The 22,501-nt window shown below is 42.2% G+C and overlaps 1 protein-coding gene across 3 annotated transcripts; it reads left to right on the top strand.

Moving 5' to 3' along the window:
- The first annotated feature begins 811 nt into the window (after nucleotides 1-811).
- tep1 (telomerase-associated protein 1) lies at nucleotides 812-21,552 on the top strand. Of its 3 annotated transcripts, none has more exons than XM_062403757.1 (56): nucleotides 812-945; nucleotides 2,273-2,772; nucleotides 2,914-3,102; nucleotides 3,260-3,409; nucleotides 3,588-3,752; nucleotides 3,833-3,970; nucleotides 4,477-4,548; nucleotides 4,639-4,757; nucleotides 5,188-5,345; nucleotides 5,505-5,614; nucleotides 5,739-5,817; nucleotides 6,131-6,323; nucleotides 6,572-6,962; nucleotides 7,074-7,226; nucleotides 7,328-7,399; nucleotides 7,885-8,000; nucleotides 8,180-8,245; nucleotides 8,632-8,775; nucleotides 9,010-9,301; nucleotides 9,433-9,554; nucleotides 9,659-9,772; nucleotides 10,023-10,140; nucleotides 10,316-10,504; nucleotides 10,634-10,821; nucleotides 10,925-11,066; nucleotides 11,246-11,425; nucleotides 11,519-11,611; nucleotides 11,914-12,049; nucleotides 12,167-12,326; nucleotides 12,566-12,699; nucleotides 12,788-12,876; nucleotides 13,069-13,183; nucleotides 13,355-13,381; nucleotides 13,457-13,667; nucleotides 13,795-13,915; nucleotides 14,108-14,232; nucleotides 14,313-14,412; nucleotides 14,554-14,709; nucleotides 14,855-15,064; nucleotides 15,634-15,690; nucleotides 15,866-16,001; nucleotides 16,144-16,395; nucleotides 16,498-16,649; nucleotides 16,865-16,972; nucleotides 17,074-17,178; nucleotides 17,306-17,435; nucleotides 17,523-17,608; nucleotides 17,909-18,035; nucleotides 18,264-18,394; nucleotides 18,478-18,599; nucleotides 19,285-19,413; nucleotides 19,665-19,764; nucleotides 20,146-20,281; nucleotides 20,403-20,485; nucleotides 20,663-20,767; nucleotides 20,995-21,552. In XM_062403757.1, the coding sequence occupies exons 2-56, from the start codon at nucleotides 2,275-2,277 to the stop codon at nucleotides 21,112-21,114; spliced, it is 7,914 nt and encodes a 2,637-aa protein (XP_062259741.1). In that variant the 5' UTR covers nucleotides 812-945; nucleotides 2,273-2,274; the 3' UTR covers nucleotides 21,115-21,552. The 3 variants fall into 3 exon arrangements, with proteins under 3 accessions (XP_062259741.1, XP_062259740.1, XP_062259742.1); XM_062403756.1 differs by having other exon boundaries at nucleotides 2,911-3,102; XM_062403758.1 differs by lacking the exon at nucleotides 13,355-13,381 and having other exon boundaries at nucleotides 2,911-3,102.
- The last annotated feature ends 949 nt before the right edge of the window (nucleotides 21,553-22,501 follow it).

Genomic DNA, 22,501 nt, shown 5'->3' with positions numbered 1-22,501 from the left:
CCTTAACCAATGACAAATGTAAACACGAAACTATTAAAAGATCGAAATATTAAACAATAAACAAATCTAAAAATTTAAGTATTTAACATCTTAAAAATCATGAAATGTCTTATCATGAATATATAAAAAATATAAAACATTAAATTCAAACATTTAACTGTTAAACTAAATCTAATCTAAACATGAAACTATTATCAACTTTCTCAAGTTTTTAGATTTTTGCACGTTATTATTTGATCTTTATCCTTTCATCTAACCTTGTTTTTTGTATTTTATCTTCATCATGTTATCCTTCTTTGTTTGATCCTTTGGTGTTTCCACATCTCAAAGTTATGAGATTCATGATATGAGGGTATTATTCTTATGGCTTTCACTCTGCACAGCACTTTGTGTTATATTGTTTATGTAAAAAATGAAATCCAAATAAACTTATTGATTGAATGAGATGTTGATAACAGTAACTAAACCTTCTGTATCTTCATGTTTTCATACACTGTATGCTGCCTCCCTATTGGTTTATTATACAGAAATAATTAAATGTTCTACAGAAGATCAACTCAGGAATTAATAACCTCATTCAAAAACCTGCTGCCCTGTTGTTTCAGGAAGTTAGTCTTTGAAAATGTGACTGTATCATAGAATCAAACATTCAGTGAAGTTATCAATTAATATCGACTGAATAAGTGAAATAAAGAACAACGCCAGCCTCGTCAAGGGGCTGCTGCCTGTTCTCGGGTTACTACGGTAAAAAAGTATACAACAAACGGACCAATCAGCGCCGTCCATCCTGCGTAGGGGCCGGGCAGCTGAATGCGGAAGCACCGTTAGCATCGCTAGCCTCGTTAGCTTCGTCAGCTGCAGACCGATGCTAACACTGCCCTAAACGCTGCGGGAACCAGACGAGTGTTCGCGGCCTGTGGAGTTTTTCTTCGAACGCATTTTGCGGTGAGTTTTCTTTTTAGCGTGATGTGGTCGCGCCCGCGTCACCTGTCAAAAGTCCTGAGTCATGGAAACAAATCAGCGTCATGAAGTGTTGACGAATGTCTCAGGTTAATTCAGAGTCTGATGTTGTGTCTTCACTCTGACTCAGAGTCACATCATCATTCCCTGCTTCCTGGGCTCTATTATGTGTTTGTAAATGTTAATTTGTGTTTTTAGTGCGTATTCTATAGTGTTATGATCGTGTCATATGTTTTTAATGCTTGTTACAGATCAAACTGTCAACTTTGGACAGAAAAAATAATAAGAACATGAAGGAAACTAATCTTGTCCAGAGCAGTTTAAACTTTTACTAGATAAGAATATATGACCTAACATGAAGGAAACTAATCTCTACACCAACTTAAAACTGTATTATATACATAATAGATATATGTTGGTAAACAAAAAAGATTTTTAGTTTATCTTATAATAAACTTTATTTATATAACACTTTTCACATAATATGATTTAAAGTGCTTCACAGACATACCAGCAGAGTGAAGAAGTTATTGCAAGACAATGTGTAAAATGAAGCATTAAAACCAACAAACGCCTGGTTATAATATTATAATGAAAACAATCAAATAAAGTCATAAAACAACAAAAGTTAGAAGTTAAAAATTTGTTTTCCTGCTTTCTTAAAACTACCAACAACATTTCTCCCAAATTCCAAATTCAGAAATAGCTGCTTCACATGTAGAGGTATAGACTCGAGCCGTATCTTAATTCGTTAAGGCTGCAACTAAGAATATTTTGTTTACAAAATGTCACAGAATATTAAGCTATTTAAATCATAATTTCAAGCATCTCCAAAATATCTTTTTAAATGGTTTATTCCACTGATCATCATATGTACGTAATAACTTATAATGCTTTGATATTTGTGAAGCTGAACGTTGCATGTAAAAGGATTTAAAACAATCAATTCTCTCTCAGTCAGAGAGTTTACTGTGTGAAACAAGCCCTTTCTTGTTGTTTAATTCTTTGCTGATTTATTTCATAGTGTTTTACTCATTTTTCCATATTCTCATGCATTAGGTTGCTGCTGGTGTCTAATGAAACAGTGTCGGGTCCTTGTGCTCTGACAGTTTCCAGACTTTGGTCTCTCTTTATGGAGTCTGTCAGCGGAGCAACACTCCCTCAGCTACAGTAGCACAATGCTTAGTCAAACAGTGGAAGGAATGCTGCTGAGCTGCTTATCTCATCTTGGACTGTGAGGGTTTTGTGTTTGAGAGGAGAAGCTCAATCTCTCTGCGACCTTTGACCTTCTGATCCATGTGTTTCTCTGCAGAGATGAGGGCCCTGACTTTGCAGCCGGTAATCGTGGCTCCAGGGGAGCAGCGGCAGCAGCAGGCAACATGTGGGAGGAGTTTGTGCTCCAACTATGCTCCTCTGAGTCTGGAGAATAAGATCTTAGCTCAGACCTCTCTTCAGATGTCCAAGCCCTCCTCCTGCGCCTCTCTCCAGCCCTCCATTCTCTCCTCCACGTCATCCTCCCTCCTCTCCTGCTCTTCCCTCTTGCCCTCCACCACCTCTTCCCTCCTCAGCACCCAGAACAGGCTCCTAACTAGTGAATCACCTCGTTTCTCCTTTTCTTTGACCTCCTCAATCCCTGCTGACTCTCTGCTGCCCACGTCCCTGCCCAGCGGTGCCCTGCTCAACCGCTTGGCTCAGCCTCCATCATTCCTGCATGCCGGTCCTGGGGAGCAACAGAAGAGGGATGGACTGGGAGACGTTGGCAGTGAGGAAATATCTGAAGAGATGGAGGCCAGTTTTGACGGAATAAGTGTGGTACATGAAATATTCCTCATGTTTTCATTTGTTTCACCTTGGCTGTTACAATCTTATTTGAAATACCTTGACAAACACCATTCATGATACATCAAATTCCTTAGTATTGCTGTTCTAATGGGGATTGTTCTGCACCAGCAGGAGTCTGAAGAAGATGATAGTTGTTCTGAAGAGGAGGACGACGATTATGTTTGCTCCACTCTTGAATTACCTTCCCTGGAAACAGACTCGGTCAGCAAGGAAATCGAACCTGCTGCCATCACACAGGAGGAGTTTCCTGTGTTTGATAGAGGAAATGAAAACTTTGAGGAGGAGCTGAAGGACAAAAAGGTAGAAGAAACTATTTATGATTCCATATGTATAGTCTGACATATTCTCCTTTTTCTTCATCAGTTCCCTGCACCAGTGCCATCAGACCACATTAACCTGTGCTTATTTTTATTGTGTAGTGAACACACGCTTCTTTGTCATTCTGTCTGTTGCTCAGTATCTCCTGCTGAATGCGGTGTGCTGTTCCCTGGTCAGTAAGAATACACCTCCAGGTCAGGACACCTGGGACGCAGAGGACAGTGTTTGGACCAACATCACAAACCTGGCAAAGGACATTAGTGTCCACGACCCAGAGTTTCTTCTGAAGGTGTGAACACTTTACATGTCTGTTTGTTTGAGTCTGTAAATGAAGGCTAAGGTTGTTTGTAAGATCCATAAATTATTCCACCCTATTTTGCAATATTAAAGAAAGTGGCCCATGTCCCATCCTTCCACCAAGATTCTAGGAAATCCGCTTTATACTTATTTTCCCTTCTCTCTTCCAGGTGGCCGTTTATGCTCGACAGGAGCTGAACATTCGCATCACAGCAAACTTCCTATTGGCTCTGGCGGCCAATCAGCCCTCCACCAAGCCTCATGTCCGCAGGTACTTCTGTGCCGCTGTGCAGCTGCCCTCTGATTGGCTGGAAATCGTCCGGATCTATAGCACAGTGAGTATTAGTCAGCCTCCTCAGTTCAGTGGAATCCTGATGCAAACAGTTCTGTCTAAACACTATGACTCTGTCTCCAGTGCTTCAGCCACTCCCTGCCGATGTGTCTGAAGAAAGCCATGGCTGACAAGTTCAAGCAGTTCAGCGAGTATCAACTGGCGAAGTACAACACACGCAAGCACCGCTGCAAACGCAGCCCCAAGAGTCGCAAAGGAAAGGTACCGGAACATTCACTGGGTTCTCCATTTGTCTCCATATATCACCAGGCTTTGTTCACAAGATGGTTTCCTCTGTCTCGCCTTCATCATGGTGGTGGATGATTTTTCTTTATATACTATACATTGATTTGTCATATAATCAATACGTCGCCATCTATCTATTTAATACTCCATCTAATAATTCCAGTTATTTGTCTTTATGTGGGTCACATGTCTGGAAAACCCTTCATCTTTTCAGCTTCACACTTGGCAGAGAAGAAGTACAATTTGGACACTTACACTTATAACAAAATACAACTAGTATTGCATCCTTGCTATTGACAGACAGAAAACAGTTAATTTTCATTGTGGTGAAAAGAGTAAAAAACACTGAAATCTGTTCTTTCTCCCTGAAAATGGAGCGAAACATTGTGTGATTTATATTTTGGTAAAACTGTCTTTTCTCTAAAATAACATCCAACCATCATCCCTTCATCCCTCCATCATTTGTTCTGTTGATTTTCCAGAAACCAACTGAGGAGCAGCTGAAACAGTGGGCAGACACGCTCAGATCAGAGCCATCTATTCTGAAGAAGTTTGTGAGTCAATGTGCTATTCCCACTGTGGTAGTTTACTGCTGCCGAGGCGGTAATGTGTTTGAACTGGTCTGTGCTTGTGTGCGTGTGCAGCTGACGACGGACAAGAAGGTGGTAGATAAAAAGCAGAGTGAGTTCACGATGAAGAAGATGATAAAGAGGCTTCACATCAAAGGGCCGGCCAAACACATCATGGCCATTCTGGGAAAAAAGTAAGACACAAGCACACACCCACACATCCACACACAAACACACTTCACACTGATGACCTCCAGAGATACTGCGACATAGTAAATGTTTCTGAAACACTTTTTATCTTATTTGTTGAAATCCTCTTCACATCCTGGTAGTTTTCAATAAATAAAGTTGTCTGAAAATAAAAGGAAAAAGTTTAGATTTTTACTTTTTCCACACATTTTAATATAACATCCCATTTATGATCTATATGTAGCAACATCTTTACAGAAACTGAGAAAAAGTTTTGTCATTCAGCATTTTTTCATTCATTATTTACACTCATTAATTATTAACAATAAGATGCAGGAGAGAAGGGTCTAGTTTGGATCTCAGAGCATGAGCTATGAACATTACTTGGGTCGTCTCCTGCCATTTCAAAATGTGACGCTCTCCTGTGTGTGGCAGGTATCCTGCTGACCTGAAGGCCTTTAACCACAGTGGAATGGAGGGTGTGTGGGAGAGGGAGCGAGCCGGGCAGCGCATGAAGCTCAAAGAGCCCGAGACTTGGGAACGACTGGTCAGTGCAGAGGGCAACAAGGCCGCCACCTGGGAGAAACTCTTAGGTTCGCAAAACATTCACCTCCAGCTTGACATCACGATAACTGTATCGCCCAAAGTTCTCCAGAGCAAATAAATACTACAAATCTAAAGATGTGTTTTATATTTTAGAAATCACATACATGCACAAAACCTGATGATGAATGACGTCCTTTCCCGTACAGATAACAATTCTCTTCCGTTCATGGCCATGTTGAGGAACCTGAGGAACATGATCTCTCAGAGCATCAGCGAGGCTCATCACAAGAAGGTCCTCAGCAGACTGAGCAACAAGGTAAGGCAGACGATCTCAAGTGAAGCCTGCAGGAAATCACTACGTTAGAAAATAACAGAACAACTTTTAACAGCTGGGAGTTCATTCAGTTCTCTGTAATTGTGTGTTTTTCATGTACTTGCAGAAAGCCGTCATTCAGAGCCGACAGTTTCCTTTCAGATTCCTCGCTGCCTACAAAGTCATCATGGAGCTTCAGGCTTTGGGTGAGTTGCATCAACAAGTAGCTCTAAAACTCTCTGGGTAGCTTAAAAATAAATAAATAAAGGAAATAAAGGCTGCGGTTTTCGTGAAGTACTCGGTTCCTTTACTCAAGTTAGAGAACTGTCAACACTTCTGCAAACTCAGAAATCAGCGAGCCTATGCAGTTTTTATTTGTTTTAAATTAGCACGTTCACTTGGGTGTCACAAATCCATCATTGAAGAAGACAAAGGGGCTTAATCCTGCGTAGACGTGTACTTATACTAGCTCCTCTTAACCTCTTTACCTCTTTACTTCTTTACCTCTTTGTCCTTTAGCCTCCACTGCGCAGCAAGCAGTTCCCTCAGCACAGGAGATCCTGAAGGGAATCCTGAAGAAGTTTCCCAAGTGCAAGCGTACCAAGGGTCTGGACTGGGAGACGACCAAGAAGAAAAGGGTGAAGATGACGCTCCGCGTGCCGTTTGTCTATCAAAAGTACAGACTGAAGAAAGCCCAGCTTCTCAAGGCCAAGTATGAAAATATCCATCCATCGATTATCCACCAATACAGTCAATACCTTGAAAATCTTTTTTTTTTCATTTGCTGGAGTTTTTTTTGTTTATTTCTTCTCATTTTAGTCAAGTCTCACTGATTCTTCCGCTTTATGACTGAGCCTCGAAGTAGCAGTTAAAAGAGTCTGAAGTTGTTTCAAAATTGCATGAATTATGAGGAAGTGTACTCAGTGATATAATGCACCTTCTTCTGTGTCTCTGATCCAGCCAGAGGCAGTTCACTGTTGCTCTGCTGCAGCGTTACTGCAAAGCTCTGGAGACGGCGGTTCAGATCTCCTGCCGTTACAACGTGCCACCGCTCCCAGGTCGGACCGCTGTCATCCTCTTCACCGACCTGCCAACTACACGGGACTGGGACCAGAAACAGGACTTCTGCCTCCCACCAGCATCTGAGCAAAAAGGCAAGGAGGAGGAGGACAAGGAGGAGGACGACGACGAGGAGTGGGAGGACGCTGATGAGGAGGATGAGGACGACAAGGAGGACAACGAGGAGGAGGACGAGGACAAGGAGGAGGAGGAAGAAGAAAAAGAGGCCTCATGCCTCAGGAGGAGGTGGAAAAGGAAGAAGGAGGAGAATGAAGACAAGCTGAGTCCTTCTGTACGTAATGTTTGACTTAAGATTAGCATTAACACAAAGGACGTAGGGAAGGAAGTGTTTGGCTTGACCCCTAAAATAATTGAGTTAACTAACCTCTCCCGGGTTTTAAAGATGATGGAGGCGGCGATGCTGCTCTCGCTGATGATCTGCAGCAGCGCAGAGGACGGCCAGCTCCACTTAGTTGATTACGGTCACGGCGAAGAAGCAAAGCTCAAGTCTGACGTCCTTTTGGAAAATGTCAGAAGTGGCATGGATCAAGTGAAGGTGTGGATTTTCTTCTTCTACGGTGTTCAGCTTTGAGAAAGTTTAATGAGATTCATGCTCATTCACTGTTGTCTGTATTAATGAATGCATCTCTTCTCCAGTCATTTAATAAGGTTCCATACGATGAGAGGGCCAAAGACTACCTCGACAAAGTATTTACCAAGACAAACAAGGTTAGTGGATTTGTACAAATGGATTTTATTTTGGGTCTGCATCATTTCCACCGGGGACAAGGGTCCACTCACTCTGTAAAGGTCTTATCTTTTATGGTTTCAGGCCAAACCGAATTGCACACATTCGCAGTTCCTTAAATATGTCACACTTTAGTCATCAAGATCCAGCACATGGCTTCATAATTACATCCACTGCAAAATGCAACTTCTCGGCCTATGTTCTACTCTTCCACCACGTTTCATTGAAATTAGTTTAGTAGTTTTTTGTGTGATCCTGATGAGAAAACCCAACAACACACTTATGATTTAAAGTTTAGCTGTTCGGACTGGGACTGCATGTCCGAGAGAACTCGCCTGCTGCTCTGTAGCTAAATTATGTTTTTCTGAGGAAAAGCCTGACACGTGTTGTTTGAGAACTGCTACTGCAGACAACAGTTCATGTGGCTTCGCTGGGATCACAGTGCTCATATGCTTTTGTGTCTTAGATTGACAACATCATCGTAGTGGTTGAACACTCGAATAACGATGTTAATCACAAGATCAACAACTACGCAAAGGACGTGAACAACCAACCCCTCGTGGTGGAAATCGCCTTATCGGGGTAATGTGTCATTATTCTGATTTATGTGCTTACATCTCACAGTATTAGGAAGTTAACAGAGCTCAGGTGATTCTTTGTATTTATGAGCATACACATTGGTTTTTAATGCACAGTTAATTAAAGTAAGGTTTTTGTTTCCTTCCCTGTTTCTAATGTCCTGTTGGGTTGATTTGTTACAGATACGCGACACCCTCCAACAACAGGAACCATGTTGTGTTGCAGGGCTTCAGTGAGCAAATACTGAGGTAAAATGTCTTATTTACACCCCAGAGCCTCTTTAGAATAACTCAACCAGACTCAATGCCTCCTCCTGCTACCAGTCTTTATGTTTAGAAAAGTTAAGCTCAGCCACTGTTGGCTCAAGCTTCACTGTTTGCAACCAAGGTCAAGACAGATAGATAGATTTTAGGGGTCAAGATGGATCTAATCACACAAAACATGGTATGTCAGGGAACCATGATGTGTTGTGAAAACACTTTTATATCCATGAGTTCACAGGTAAACTTCATTTAACAGAGTAACTCAGGAACCAAAGGGGAGATTGTGACCGTATGTCCTTCACTCAGGAGTCATACAACCCTAAAGAGAGTAAATAAGCATTTCATAGACGCTTTCTGTCTTTGGGTTCCAGGTTTGTGGCAGAACGAGGATCTACCAGGCTGATGGACCATGTGGACCATTTGGACAAACTGTACAACGTTCCACCACCAGAGGGAGTAAAAGACCCTCAGAATGCAAACAGTGTTGTCTCAATTCCGGTCAGCCCCAAGTTAAGGTAAGAATAAATAATTTTAAAACTTGCCTTTAGAACTGTAGTTGTGTGTATAGCATTACATATCCATTGTAAACAACAACCAAATTATAAAAACAACCTTTATGTGACCTTGTGTGTTTTTGTTTCTAGCATCTAAATCTGATGTTTCCTCTTAAAAATATAAAATAAATCTCACTTTAAATAAAGACGCCTTTTCCTCACTTGCTTAACACCAGCTCCTTCCTGTGTCGTCAGGTGGCGAGGAGTACGCGTGTTCATCTCCTCCACCTTCAGGGACATGCACGCCGAGCGGGACATCTTGGTGCGGAGCGTCTTCCCGGAGCTCCGGCGTCGGGCTGCCTCTCACTGCCTCTACCTGCAGGAGGTGGAGCTGCGCTGGGGCGTGACAGAGGAGGAGTCGGGCCGAGCCACCGAGCTGTGCCTGTCGGAGGTGTGTCGCAGCCAGATGATGGTGGGAGTGCTGGGGGAGCGGTACGGCCTGGTGCCCCCCAAACCCGTCCTCCCTGACCTGCCACAGCACAGCTGGGTAAGACCTGATGTGACCAGATCAAATGACATTAGAATTAGAGCTGGATGATATGGACAAATATTATATCAAGAAAAAAAGGTGTATAAGTCAAAAGCATTATTGTGTTTTTATTTTCCGTCTGTGTGCAGCTGGCGTCGGCCCCGGCCGGTCTGTCCATCACAGAGATGGAGATACGTCAGTTTCAGGCTCTTTTCCCTGATTCAGCGAACCAGAGAATGTTCTGCTACTTCAGAGATCCCAGCATTAACAAGTATGAAGTCAACGAATCAATATATTCACACACAATCACCACTTCTTTCACACATTGGGCTTGAACTCTATTTGATAGTCTCACTTTTCTCCATGGTTTCTCAGATCAGTTCCGGTGGCCTGGAGATCCGACTTTGCTCCCGAATCAAAAGAGGCGGAGTCCAAGATGGCCTCTTTGAAAAGCAGCATCCGGGCCAGCGACATCAAGGTCACTGAAAAGTGAGTTGCATCATTACCGCAGAGAAGATTTCATTTTTCCTTTTATGTCTTTTAATTGAGGTTTTGCAATGCAGAGTGAAAGTACAGTGTTGTTGGAGAAGCCTAATTTAGACTTGCTTACATTGGTTTTGTGAAATGATTTGAAAAACGGACTAATATGATAATGACATGATTAAAATACTCATAATACTAATAATAATATCCCTTCAGGTGCAGTAGCTGAGCCTGTTTGTCCATCTTTGTCTCCTAGTTACCCGTGTGAGTGGGGGGGTGTTGTGGAAGGGAAACCGTATCTGAAAAACCTGGAGGACTTTGGTAAAGCTGTGCTCGACGACCTCTGGACGGCTGTGGTGAAGCAGTTTGTGGAAGTTAGTTACTATATAAAAATGTCTCTTTCATCACCACACCCTCAATTAATCAAACGTTCCCTCATGAAACCGTTGAAATGACAAAACTACTGATGAAACAATGATTAACTGATAAAATTACAAACTATAGAAGTTTATCCGGAGTAATTTGTCAATAAATCACTTTTACTTTCAGGAGGACGAGGAGGCCGAGGCTGCATCAGATGTGACAGAGCAGGAGGTGCACCAGGAGGCGCTGCAGAGGCAGTTCTTCGGCAGAGCGAAGCTGCTGTCCAGAGCGGTGGAGGTGGTGGAGCAGGTCCAGACCAAAGGAGGAGTGATGGTGGTGGACGGAGGACCTGGAGAGGGCAAAACTGTCTTCATGGTAAAATTCCTTAAGACATTCGTGTGTGGACCACATGTTGAGGATCATTCGCTTTAGAAAGATGTATTTAATGATCTCGGCACAGTTTCTATAATCGGTAACTTCCTGTGTTTCTCTGTTTCCTCTCAGGCGGCTCTCGCTGACGCCCTCAGGACCAGAGACAAGTCCAAGTCCAACCTGGTCTGTGATGTCATCGCCTACTCCACAGCTGCCAGCCAATCAGCACGCTCTGTCCAGAACCTTCTCCGCTGCCTCGTTCAGTGGTTTAGAAAAATGAGAAACACAGAGAAGAAATCTCCTCTCCCTCACTCATACAAGTGATTAGATTTTGAATCGTCTTCCACTTAGTTAACATAGTATTTCATGTTGCAAATGCATTACAAATGGTTTTGTTTGATTCTATATTCATTCTGTTCCCAGAGATTTGCTGTCAGAGTTTCACTCCGCGTTGAGCGACGTGAAGCGGAACAAACCTCTGGTGCTGATGGTAGATGGGATGGATGGCGTCCAAGATGGCGGAGGTCAGCTGAACTCTGACTGGATACCACAGCAGCTTCCACAGGTCAGTTAAATAAGATAAGCACGGCCATATCCCACCAAATATTCAAAGAGAAGTGTCTTTTGGATCTTTTGTCACCTGGTAAACTGCTGCATACTTCAGCCTCCTATCCACACAGATTACTTTATATGTGTTTGTTTAAATCTGCTGTTGTCTGACACGTATTCCTTCTTTCTTGTCAGGGTGTGTGTTTGATCGTAAGCACCACACCTAAAGCGAATCTCTTACAAACGCTGGTCAAGAGGAGGAGCACTGTCCTGTTCACCCTGGGACAGCTCACCATGCCGGACAGGAGGGAAATCATTCAGAGAGGAATGGAAGCCTTTGGGAAGAAGCTCAGTGACACTGCGTTCAACAACCAGGTTATTTTTACAGTTGTAATTTTCCCTTACATTATTTAATCAGTTTGATTATTTAGATTTTTCCTTATAACTTCTCTCTGTGTGTCTGTCCAGCTCCAGAACCTGATAATGAAGAAAGGAGCGATGAGTCCTCTGTTCCTGCATCTGGCCTGTGAAGACCTGAGGAACTTTGCCTCCTTCGATCAGGTCTGATTGAATAAGTTGGTCATTAAATTAGTCTGTTCAATAGATATACAATAGACTCGATGGTAATATCTTTAGTCATCTTAAATAATGATTAATTACCTTAGTCGGCTTCAAAATAAAATGCTTTTTACAGCCTCTCGGTTTTCTTTTGTCTTATATGACCGTTAACTGAATGTCTGACATGTTGTCTACGTATACTACACATACACAATCTGCTTGTAATATGGCTTCATGCACATGGCAGCTTAACTGATTGTGTGGATGGTGATATTGTTAGTCTCTCCTCTGTTTTATTGTCTCAGTTGAAGGAGACCCTGGAGGACCTGCCTGAGTCTCTGAGTCAGTTGGTGCAGCACAACCTGAACAGACTCTGCTCGCAGCACAGAGGCATGCTGGGACTGCGTTGGACCCTGGCGGTCCTCACCGTCAGCCCGACTGGTAAGATCCGTCCAGAAGCCATTTTAATGTCATTTTCAGCATTATTTTAAAACTTGGCTTCTCGTCTATTGTCTCCTAATGATTATTGACTCAATATTTTCTCGTCTTGATCCACAGGCCTGAGGGAGAGAGACTTGTACTCTGTACTAAACACATGCAATCACCTGTCCTCAAAGGACAGGCCGGTGTCGTGGCAGGACGTGCTTCAACTGTCCAGGACGCCCAAAGGACGCGTTCCAATGGCAAATTTCACCAGTTTAGTGCAGAGTTTACGAAGGTATGAATCCCATACGAATTAAATGCTAAGTAAATTCAAGACTAAGGAATATTAGTGTTGGAATTTGACTTAAGTTGCTTGTGAAAAAAAAAAACAGTCAGTAGTAGGAGGAAGGATTTTTTTCCTTCTGTCTTGTTTTGTAAACAAGATATCTCTAGATGAACTAAGGGTTTTATAGTGATGTGATGTGCTTTAGACAACCCAAAAGGAGATTAATCTATTTGATTTGCTTCCTGCAGTCTGATTGGTTCGTCTCATTGGCACAACACCGACGACTTGCTGTCTCTAACGAACCCGGAGGTGCGGCAGAGCTTTGAGGACTTTCTCCTCCCAGCAGAAAGTGACAGGACCAGAGCTCACCTGGTGCTGGCAGGTAGAGTAAAACACACGTCGCTTGTTTCTAATGCACAAAGTATAAAGTCACTGTGGCCGGTTATATATTTTCTGTTTCCTGTTCCCAGCTCATCTGTGGACGCTGGCCGACCCCCAGGAAACAAACACCTTCCTCCACTGTGAGGCCAACTCCCTCATGCACCTGCCCTCCCACCTGGTGAGTCACCTCGTGTCACTGGACATCATAGAGAAGTCAGAGTCAAACTCTTATTGTGACGTGCGTGAAGCAAATTAAGGAAAACTGTAAAGAGAAATTTTACACATCATAGTAATAAAATAAAAATACAACTGCTTAGAATGTTTTACTGTAGATTAGAACTCTGTGGTTCTTCTATTTGTCTTTGGTCAGATCCAAAGTGGCCAACTGGAGGCGCTCGGTTCCCTGCTCTCCAGCTACTCCTTCCTGTATGCTTGTGTGCGCCACGGCCTCCTGCACCACCTCCTGGAAACCTACAGCTTATACGGTGAGTACGCATGAAGATACTACATGATGAATGTGTACATTTCCTTTTAGTCCTTTACACGTTCTCTTGTGAACAACTTCATGAATTAGAAATTGTTTGCAGGGCAGGTTAAATGATAACTTAATAAATAATCACAATGATGTGTCCTGTGAAATTGTTCTTTTCCTGCAGATAAGAAGGAGAAGTCTGCGCACTCCTGTAAGTGCCTGCAAATGGACAGATTCCTGCCAGATGTGTTTTAGTTCTCATATAAGTTTCTCTTTATCCTCACAGTCGGCATCCTGGACCATTTGGAGGACTGCTGGAGTTTCCTGCGGCGTCACGCCTCCCTGCTCTCGTCCTGCCCACCTCTGTTCATCCAGCAGGCTTTCAACGAGCCCCCAGGGACCTCTGCTCACATCTGGGCCCAAGGCATGGTGGGAAAAGGAGGCATCAGGGTAGTCGAGTGTCTGAACAACAAAGATCAGATTGATCAAGACACCAGGTAAACACATTGTGCTAGAGGTTTTCCCCGAATCCCCTTTTAGTCTCTAATCTGTCGAAGTTTGTGTGATTACATTGTGATAAACATTAACAGAAAGTTACCGCTGGTCGTGTGTGTTTATCCGCAGTGAGCTGGTGTCGAGCTTCTCCTCTGATCCCACCTGTTTGGATGTGAGTCCGGATGGAGAGCTGATGGTGGTCGGAACCGGTCAGGGAACGCTGCATTTTATCAACGCACAGACGGGACAGGTATGAACACAACTTTCAAAGAGTCCTTAACTTGTTTGCCTTCCACCTAATGCTCTTCATCGGGTCAGTATCTTGTTAAGTGGCTCGTTGGTACCAAACAAACACAAACTCTGACATTCAGTGTGTTTACATGCTTTACAATCCATTTCTCTGGGAATCAGTGGGTCTGATTTTTCTCCTGGCTGTGAACAGAAAGTGAAGTCGCTGGTGAGCAGCTGTGACGGCATCTCCAGCTGCGTCTTTCTGAAGGACGGACATCTCGCTACAACCTCCTTTGACGGACGAATAGAGATCTGGGAAATCAAGACCGGCTGCAGGTGAGAGGAGGGAGAGTTAGGAGTCTACAGTCAGGTCAATGAGACTTGAGTAAACTGATTGGTGCTTCCTCTTCTTGCAGGACTGCTCTTATTAAGGGCCACGCGAATGTGATAACAGCGAGTGATATCTCTGCAGACCAAAAGCACCTGGCAACTGTGTCTCTGGACTTCATGCTGAAAGTTGGTCTCAAACAAATCACCCTCCAATTTGTTTGTTGTCTTTTTTCATTTCATTGTGTAATTTTTTTTGTTTACTTGTCAATGAAACAGTCAGTGTTGTCTTTGCTTTATCATTTGTTCCACATGTTTTCTGCTCATCAGGTGTGGTCCGCCACGCAATGTCATGAGGTAGCAGTGCTGACCAGCCCCAGCCCCATGAACTGTGTGACCTTTGACCCTGAGGCTCGCCAGCTCGCTGCTGGTTGCTGGGATGGAAAAGTGATCGTGTGGAACTGGCTTCAGAATGAAACTCAAACTGTGAGTCACATTGAGGAGATACCTCAGAAACACATGTTACTTGTTTAAGGAGCAAAATCTTGATGCTCAAAATTAAAACTGCATATATATTTATGGGGACCTTTGTAATTGCTATTTCTCTCTCTCTGTCCGTTTGTGTCCCTAGTCCCTGTGTGGTCACCAGCGCTCCGTGCGCAGCATCTCCTTCTCCTCCTCCTCCATGCTCTGCTCTGGCTCGATATCCGGAGAGGTCAGGGTGTGGTCGGTTCCCACCTCCACCTGTGTGGGATGTTTCCAGGCTCACCATGGAGCCACAGAGGTCCTCACCTTCCTGGACGAAGGAGCCATGCTGCTGACCGGCGGCTCCGATCACATGGTGAGACATCGCTGCCTCTAAACACTGAACCCGGATCATTATGGTATACTGTAGCTACTTCACTGCTTTACTGACACTGGTTTGTTAAAGGAGGTGACTGCAACTTTTAACAGTGAAGCATTAACATTTTTACACATTTCTCATCTTATTAATAAGGTTTATGTTCATACAGCTTCACAATTACAAACTTTTAACACATGTTTGTCGTCCTAAAGCTCATTAAGAAACTAAATGTCTCTCAGTAGAACTCATTTCTCTGCCAAGGCCCAACAGGTTCTTTTAACTCCAATCAAGCTGTACAAAGTCCTAGAAACCCTCGAAATCAACATCCATGAATTACTCGCGGAAATATCGGGGAAAATATCATTCTGCTGTTTCATTCTCACTCATTTTGAATCCCTGGAGATATAATGATCCATATTGTTGCTAAATCTGTGTCTTTCAGTGATCATATATGTTTCTGGTCTCATGAGATTATTATAACGACTTCAGGAAACTGTGGTAGATCTGCTCTTTAACGTTTTCTGGGTCATCTCCTAAGGACTCTATTTTCTTTGGGTCTTTTCCAGCTCCAGCTCTGGTCAGGAGGACTCGGACGTTCTGTCGCTGCACTAATAAGTGATAATGTAAGCTCCTATTTCTCTTTTTTATAAAGCCTTACTGTCACACAGTTAACCTCAGTTAATTGTATCATGCCATAGAGTGTAAACAAACAAAAAATATCATATCTACAACCTGAAACTGTGTATTTTTAGACTCAATAGTGAACTTTCTATTCATATCCCTCAAATGATTCCACAGTGTGACCTGGAGCCTCCTCAGAAGAAGCTCAAAACCGTGAACTCAGTTTCCGCTGCGCTGTGTGTGGCTGTGAATGGAGACTACGCTGCTGTGGGCTACCATGGGGAAGGCATCAAACTCTTCAGTCTGGACTCAGGTGTGTGTCACGGCAGCAGGAAAAATCATATTTGTAAAAATCTCCTCCCTTCAAGACGCAAAGCCTCGAAGCACAACTAGAGATATGCTTCAAGGTAGTTTTACACTTACACAAACCATAAAGGATTTCATCTTCACTGTAGGTAAGATGATTTGGTCGTCCAGGGACCTTGACGTGTCCATCCTGTGCCTGCTGTGGGTCGCTCTGGACACAGAGCAGACCAAACCCGAGCTGCTGGTGTCCGGAGGGAGTGACAAACATCTCAGAGTCTGGAAGAGAGAAGAGGGAGAGGAGGGGATGTTCGGGAGCCTGGGAATAGTGGGAACATTGGGTGTGCAACCAGGTGACATCCTGGCACTGGCTCAGAACTCTACTTACCTGGCGACAGCTTCAGGTAAGAGTCACCTATGGCTACGAATGTGAATATGTCATGTAGACGGTGCTTTCAACCAATATATGTTCTGATGTTTACTCTTCTCTGTTTCCCCTTAACCAGATAACTTCACCATTGCTTTGTGGCTGTTGAGCGATTTGTCTGTTGGCTCCCATGTGGAGCCACATGTGTTGCTGAGGGGCCACAGAGGAGGAGTCACCTGTCTGGCCTTCAGCCCCGACGGTGGACAGTTGCTCTCCGGAGGAAAAGATACGGTACAAAATTTACCAGATTGCATTTATAACCGTTTATATGCAGGGACGTAAAGCTGGTTACATGATACAAATCCTTTGTGATCCCTCGGGTTCAGTTTTGATTTCAATTGCTTGAAATATAAATATCAAAGGAGAAGATACTGTAATGAGACACTCATGGTGGATATGAACCAAAACTAAACAGCTGACCTGCTGTGTTGTAACCGTTGTTTCAGGCTCTGATGGTGTGGGACATGAACCCGTCACCTCCTGTTCTTTCTAAGTCCCTCCCTCACTCTCACAGAGACTGGATCACAGGCTGTGTTTGGACCCCAGACTGTGTGGTGAGTGCACGTATCATGAAGACATGTCACTAAACGAAACCTGTGTCCTCCACCTCATACGAGTGACGTCTGAAACTTGTCCTCATCCTGTCTCTTTCCAGATCAGCTCGTCAAACGATGGCAGACTGTGTTTGTGGGATCTGAAGATGGGCAAACAACTCAGAGAAATCTCCTGGAGGAGTGCTCTGACCTCTGTCTGCTGTCTGGTGAGAAAATAAGCACATCTTCTCTTTTGTACCCTAATAATAATAATGGTAAAGTTGATAATGTACAGTGAAGAAATGTCTTATTTCCTTTCCATGTGTTGACAGTCTGTGTTATTTCCGTGTGCAGGGCCAGTACGTGATCGCCGGCTGTGCAGAGGGAGCTCTACATGTGTGGAGCTGGGAAACCAACATAGAAATCGGCCACATCTCTGCTCACAAGCAGCGAATCCACCACTGCTCCCTCCTCACAGACAGAGGTGAGTCGATCTGTGCATGTTCTTCTCTGTTTTCTGCTTCTTATATTGAAACTTACTCTTTTCCCCAAATCTTGCCTTTGTTTTAAGACTCGAACAAAGAAGTCAACCCAGAGGAAATGACTGTTCTCACTGCATCTGATGACGGCACAGTGCAGCTCTGGAAACCACTACAGGTCTGTTTCAAAATAAAAGGCTCTGAAGTTATTCACATATTTCTTAACTTTTATTTCATGTCAGGTTTGACCCATTCTTGTTTTCTCCTCTTTTTTGAAGTTCAAATCTCCCATTATTGTTGGTGCAAGATTGGTTCACGATCAATCTGCAATTTTACATGACAATTTGGTCTCATTTTTAGTTCTAGTCTGAATGCACAGGATGTTGTAATTTTTCTTACTGTACTTCGTCTCCTCTTCCTCTTCTTCTTCCTCTTCCTCCTCCTCCTCTTACTCCTCTTCCTCCTCCTCTACGTACAGATGCAACACTTCAACAGCTTCCTGGGTCACAGCGGTACGATTCATGGAGTCGTTCGCAAGCGAGGAGTCCCAGAGTTCCTCACTGTGTCTGAAGACTGCTCATTGCGAAGCTGGACATGGACGACAAGTAATACTGTGTATTCTGTCTCTATCTAATTAAGAAAGACATTACAGTGAGAGATCAAGATGGTGACTGTTGTGCTGTTATTAATTGAAGTATGGTTGAAATGCCTGGTCGCCTGTATTGAGAGAAAATGATTACAGTGCAGTTTATCTGCTGCTGTTTTTTGTTTTTGGATCCTGAAGCTTGTTTAGAAAACTGTCCTCACCTGTGTGTTGTGTGTTTTCTGCTCAGAGAGTCCTCTCCGACACTCGGACCCAATCACAGCTCTGTGCTTCTCTCAGAATGCCGACTTGTGTCTCGCTGGTTATACATCCGGTTTGCTGGAGATGTGGCAGCACAACGCTGTGGTTTGCCGCAAGCAGGTGAGGAAAAGCACCGGAAAAGGGAGTTGTACACAACACGTACATGTGTTTGTGTAATGACACAATGTGTCTGTTCGTGTCAGGCTTCAGACAGCAGCGTCACAGCAATCTGCTCCTTGTCTGACGGCCAGTTTGCTGTGGGCAACTCGAAAAAGGTTGTGGATGTGTGGAAGCTGGTGTGGAATCAACAGCACGACAGTGGAAGGTAAATAACAACAAAACAGTTACACTACAAGCTGCCATACAGGACCTGACATCCTCCATTTTGTTATTTTTAACCTATAAATAATCAGACGTTATGTACAAATTCTCAATAACATCTGGAGAAGCTGCACAAGAAAGCAAAATATAGAATAAAATAATTAATTCACTTGTATTAAATCCAGCAAATGTAATCCTGGAAAAATAAGAGCAAAGACTGACTTTTGTGAGATTTAAAGTAAGAAAAATTTGATTTATTTTGATTTTCATTCCTTGAATTTATACTTGATACTTGAAAGTAGCAGCAAGCTTTTGAATTAATAGAGATTAATACTTTTACTGACAGATGAGCAGAACATAACCACCAAAATGCTGCTCTTCCTTTTTCTGGGGAATTCAGACAAGTTTCTGACTCTACATACAATTCTGTTCTATATTTTATTTTATCCAGATGATCTATGCTTTTATTAATTTGATCATTTGTGTTTTTATTGGATTATCTATTAAAACGTAATAAAAGTCAATAATAGAAGTTTATAGTCTGACATTTTTTAATAAATGGATAGATTTCAGTGTAATGTAAATCCAGGGGAGACTCAGAACATCAGCAGTGGAGTGGACAACAATTCTAACTTAATCGTGTACTTCTACACACTAACTCTATTCTGTGTTTTCTGTTGTTATGTCAGTCTGGTGAAGGTGACCACGTACACAGTGCCGTATCCTCTGGTCAGCCTCTTCTTCTGCTCGTCCTTGATCGGTGTGTCCAGCAGCGGCTTAATATTTGACATCACTAACGACAGGGAGGAAATATGGAGGTAATGACCTGCATGTTGTACAGCATCAACCAAAATCTGCTTCCAGGCTTCTACTGAGTCTTTGTCCAAGTTGATTGAAGCTGATGATGATGTTTTCAATGTTGAATTGAAAGAATATTAAAGTTAATGTAATACTGTAGATTCAGTGCAAAGTTTTATGATTCATTTAATAGTTAGGTTTAATTTACACAGGTTCTATTTCTTGCTTATACACTGTGATTTTTTCTTTTCCTTCGTTTGTGTTCGTGCAGCTGGTTCAACAGTGTCCGGATCCTGGGTGTAAACCGTAACAGCGAGATGAGCATGTGGCTGGTGGGCGAAGAAAAAGGAGAAGTTCGCATCGGCTTCATCGTGAGTTTCACCGAACCTGAGTCTCATATCCTCAATATCATTGTTTTACATGAAGCATATTTGTCAATGTCTTCACCCAAGTAAGATAAATAATTCAGGAAGACAAATAATATAACATTACTTAAGTATTTTATCATATTAAGTATCATATTAAATTGATTGGACTGCACAATATGTGATATTAATACAAACATATCTTAGTATCAATATTAAGAAGTTTGCTCTGGTTTTCAGGATCATACTTGAAAATAAAAATGTCGGATGTTAGCTTTGAAAACAAAGACATTATGTTAAATCGATTTTTTTTCTTCCCATATAAAAACAAAAAGATCAGTTTACTTTTCTTTTGCTGATGGGTGGTAATGTCCCCTCTGTCCTCAGTTTTCCATGGGCCCCAAAACTGAACTCAGCTCAGCTTTCAACTCGATGGAGTCAAGGGTTGAGCAGCAGGAGGAGGATGATGAGGAGAGGAAGGAGAAGAGGGCAAGCCCAGTATCAGCTGTAACAATGGACAAAGGTACAAACTATAACAACTATATACAACTGATTATAACTATTATTATAAAGTGTCACCTCTGTACGTGGCAGCATTGTATTCAAACGCTTATATATGTTGATCCTTTTTTTCTTTTCTTCAGAGTTCATTGTGTGTGGAGACATGAGTGGAAACATGTGGTTCAACCAGACTTCAGAGTTTTCAATATGGACCAGCAGGAAACCTGTAAGAGACTCAGAACATTAGAGAGAAGTGCTTGTTTTCATATGTGGTGGGAAATAACCAAGTACATTAACCTATAATTTCAGCAAAAATTTTAAATGACGAGCTCAATTGAAATGATTTTGCGTCCCTTTAAACTGTACTTGTTTTTTTTTAATAATTTCAATGTTTTATTGTCAGGCTCATGATGACAGGATCAGTGTGCTGAGACTCACTGAAAGCACCATCATCTCTGCCTCCTACGACAAGACGGTGAAGCTGTGGGACAGAACCACTGAGAAACAGGTACCAGACACTCTGCTGATGTTCTGGGGTTTTTTTGTTTTGTCAGTGACCCAAATAAAAAGCCCAAAACCACACATAATGCTGTATATAGTCAGTGGACGAATACATTTGTTTATCCAACATGTGTTCCAATGCATTTGTTCCTCTGCTCTTTGAGCTCCTCTCTGTCTCTCTCCTCCTCTCTGGCTCTCTCCTCCTCTCATCTCCTCCCTGTCTCTCTCCTCCAGGTGGGCATGTTTGTGTGTGGAGGTCCGGTCCTGGCTTTGGAGGTGAATCCAGAAAAACCCAATGAGCTGGTCTGTGCCGACGGACAAGGAAAGCTCTACTTTCTCTCCTGGAAGGAATAATACACTAGAAAACACTTGATTGCTACACTAACCAAAGATTATAGAAAATACATATACACAGCTTTTTTTGTTTTGTTTGTTTTAATGGTGGTAACGTGCAATGATAGGTACTGAAAATAAGGGAAAATCTATGTTTCAGTTGTAAAGCTTTAATTATATCAAGTTTACATGTGCCTTTGATTTAGATGAAGAAAACTTGCAAATATAAGATGCAAGTATAAAATATATCAAGCTCTAAAAATATATTCTTATTGTTTTATTGGAGCTAAATGTATTTATGCTTATTTTGGAAAATTTAATTGAATGAATATAAGAATGTGGGATATCAACCATTCGAAGTGCAATGGGTTTACGACCATGAATGATATTTCCTTTGACAATAAAGTATTTGCACTGTGTTCTTTGCTTTGGTCTAAGGATTAAAAACATAAAAATACATTGTGGAATCTGTCATTTAACTGTTATTGCTGTCATTTCTTTTATAAAATCATTGGTTAAATAAAGTTGTGGTATTATTGTCAAATTCCGTATGAATGATAGAACGATGCTCAAACAATCAGTGAGGTGAAAACACAGCTTATCTTCTAATGCTTTTACAGCTCTGGTATCTGTCACTAAATAAACAGCCATAAAACACTTAAATAAACAATACAGGTCATAAAGTGAAAAAGATCAAATGAATACAATAAAGTGTCTCACATTGAATACCTGTGATTAAACCATAAAATTATTAGAAATATAAACCTTATTGGAACCACTGAAATAAAGTTTATCTCATGAACCACACTCAGGTCACTGGGATCAATTAAACGATTTATTCTATTGCTTTTCTTCTAATTTGACCTATCAATCTTAATTAGTTGTATCTTACCTATTTTTGTTTAATCTTAATTGATTCAATCTTATTTTAGTCAATTTTTTTCTCGTGACAAAAGGTTTGCCACCATTTAGAATATTAAAATGATATTTAGTTAAATCACTTATTCCAACATCTTTTATTTCCTGGTTACCCATGAACGCAGCATCAGCCTCCTCCCTGGGCCTGCAGCTCAGGTGAGACGGACACGCCCACTGTCATGGCGGACAACACACAGGTGTGAACAGAGGAGGCTTCTTCATAAAAACACACAGGGGAACACACACACACATTCAAACACACAGGTAACACACACATTCAAACTCAGGTGAACACACACAGGGGAACACACACACACATTCAAAGACACAGGTAACACACACATTCAAACTCAGGTGAACACACACAGGGGAACATACACATTCAAAAACACGCACACACATAGGTAACACACATACCACACTCAGGTATCACACACATTCAAACACGTAACACACACATTCAAACACATTAACAAACACAAGGGTAGCA

Source organism: Platichthys flesus, chromosome 14 (assembly GCF_949316205.1).
Source record: "Platichthys flesus chromosome 14, fPlaFle2.1, whole genome shotgun sequence".
NCBI classification, from domain to species: domain Eukaryota; kingdom Metazoa; phylum Chordata; class Actinopteri; order Pleuronectiformes; family Pleuronectidae; genus Platichthys; species Platichthys flesus.
The sequence above is the reverse complement of the archived record's forward strand: the minus strand, read 5'-3'. Positions and strand labels throughout refer to the sequence as shown.

Bases quoted from the DNA above. Each gene is read 5' to 3' on its own strand.
- tep1 (XM_062403756.1), top strand. From the start codon at position 2,275: ATGAGGGCCCTGACTTTGCAGCCGGTAATCGTGGCTCCAGGGGAGCAG. The intron at 12,700-12,787 runs GTAGAGTAAAAC...TCCTGTTCCCAG, and splicing joins AGCTCACCTGGTGCTGGCAG to CTCATCTGTGGACGCTGGCC. The intron at 16,650-16,864 runs GTACAAAATTTA...CCGTTGTTTCAG, and splicing joins TCTCCGGAGGAAAAGATACG to GCTCTGATGGTGTGGGACAT.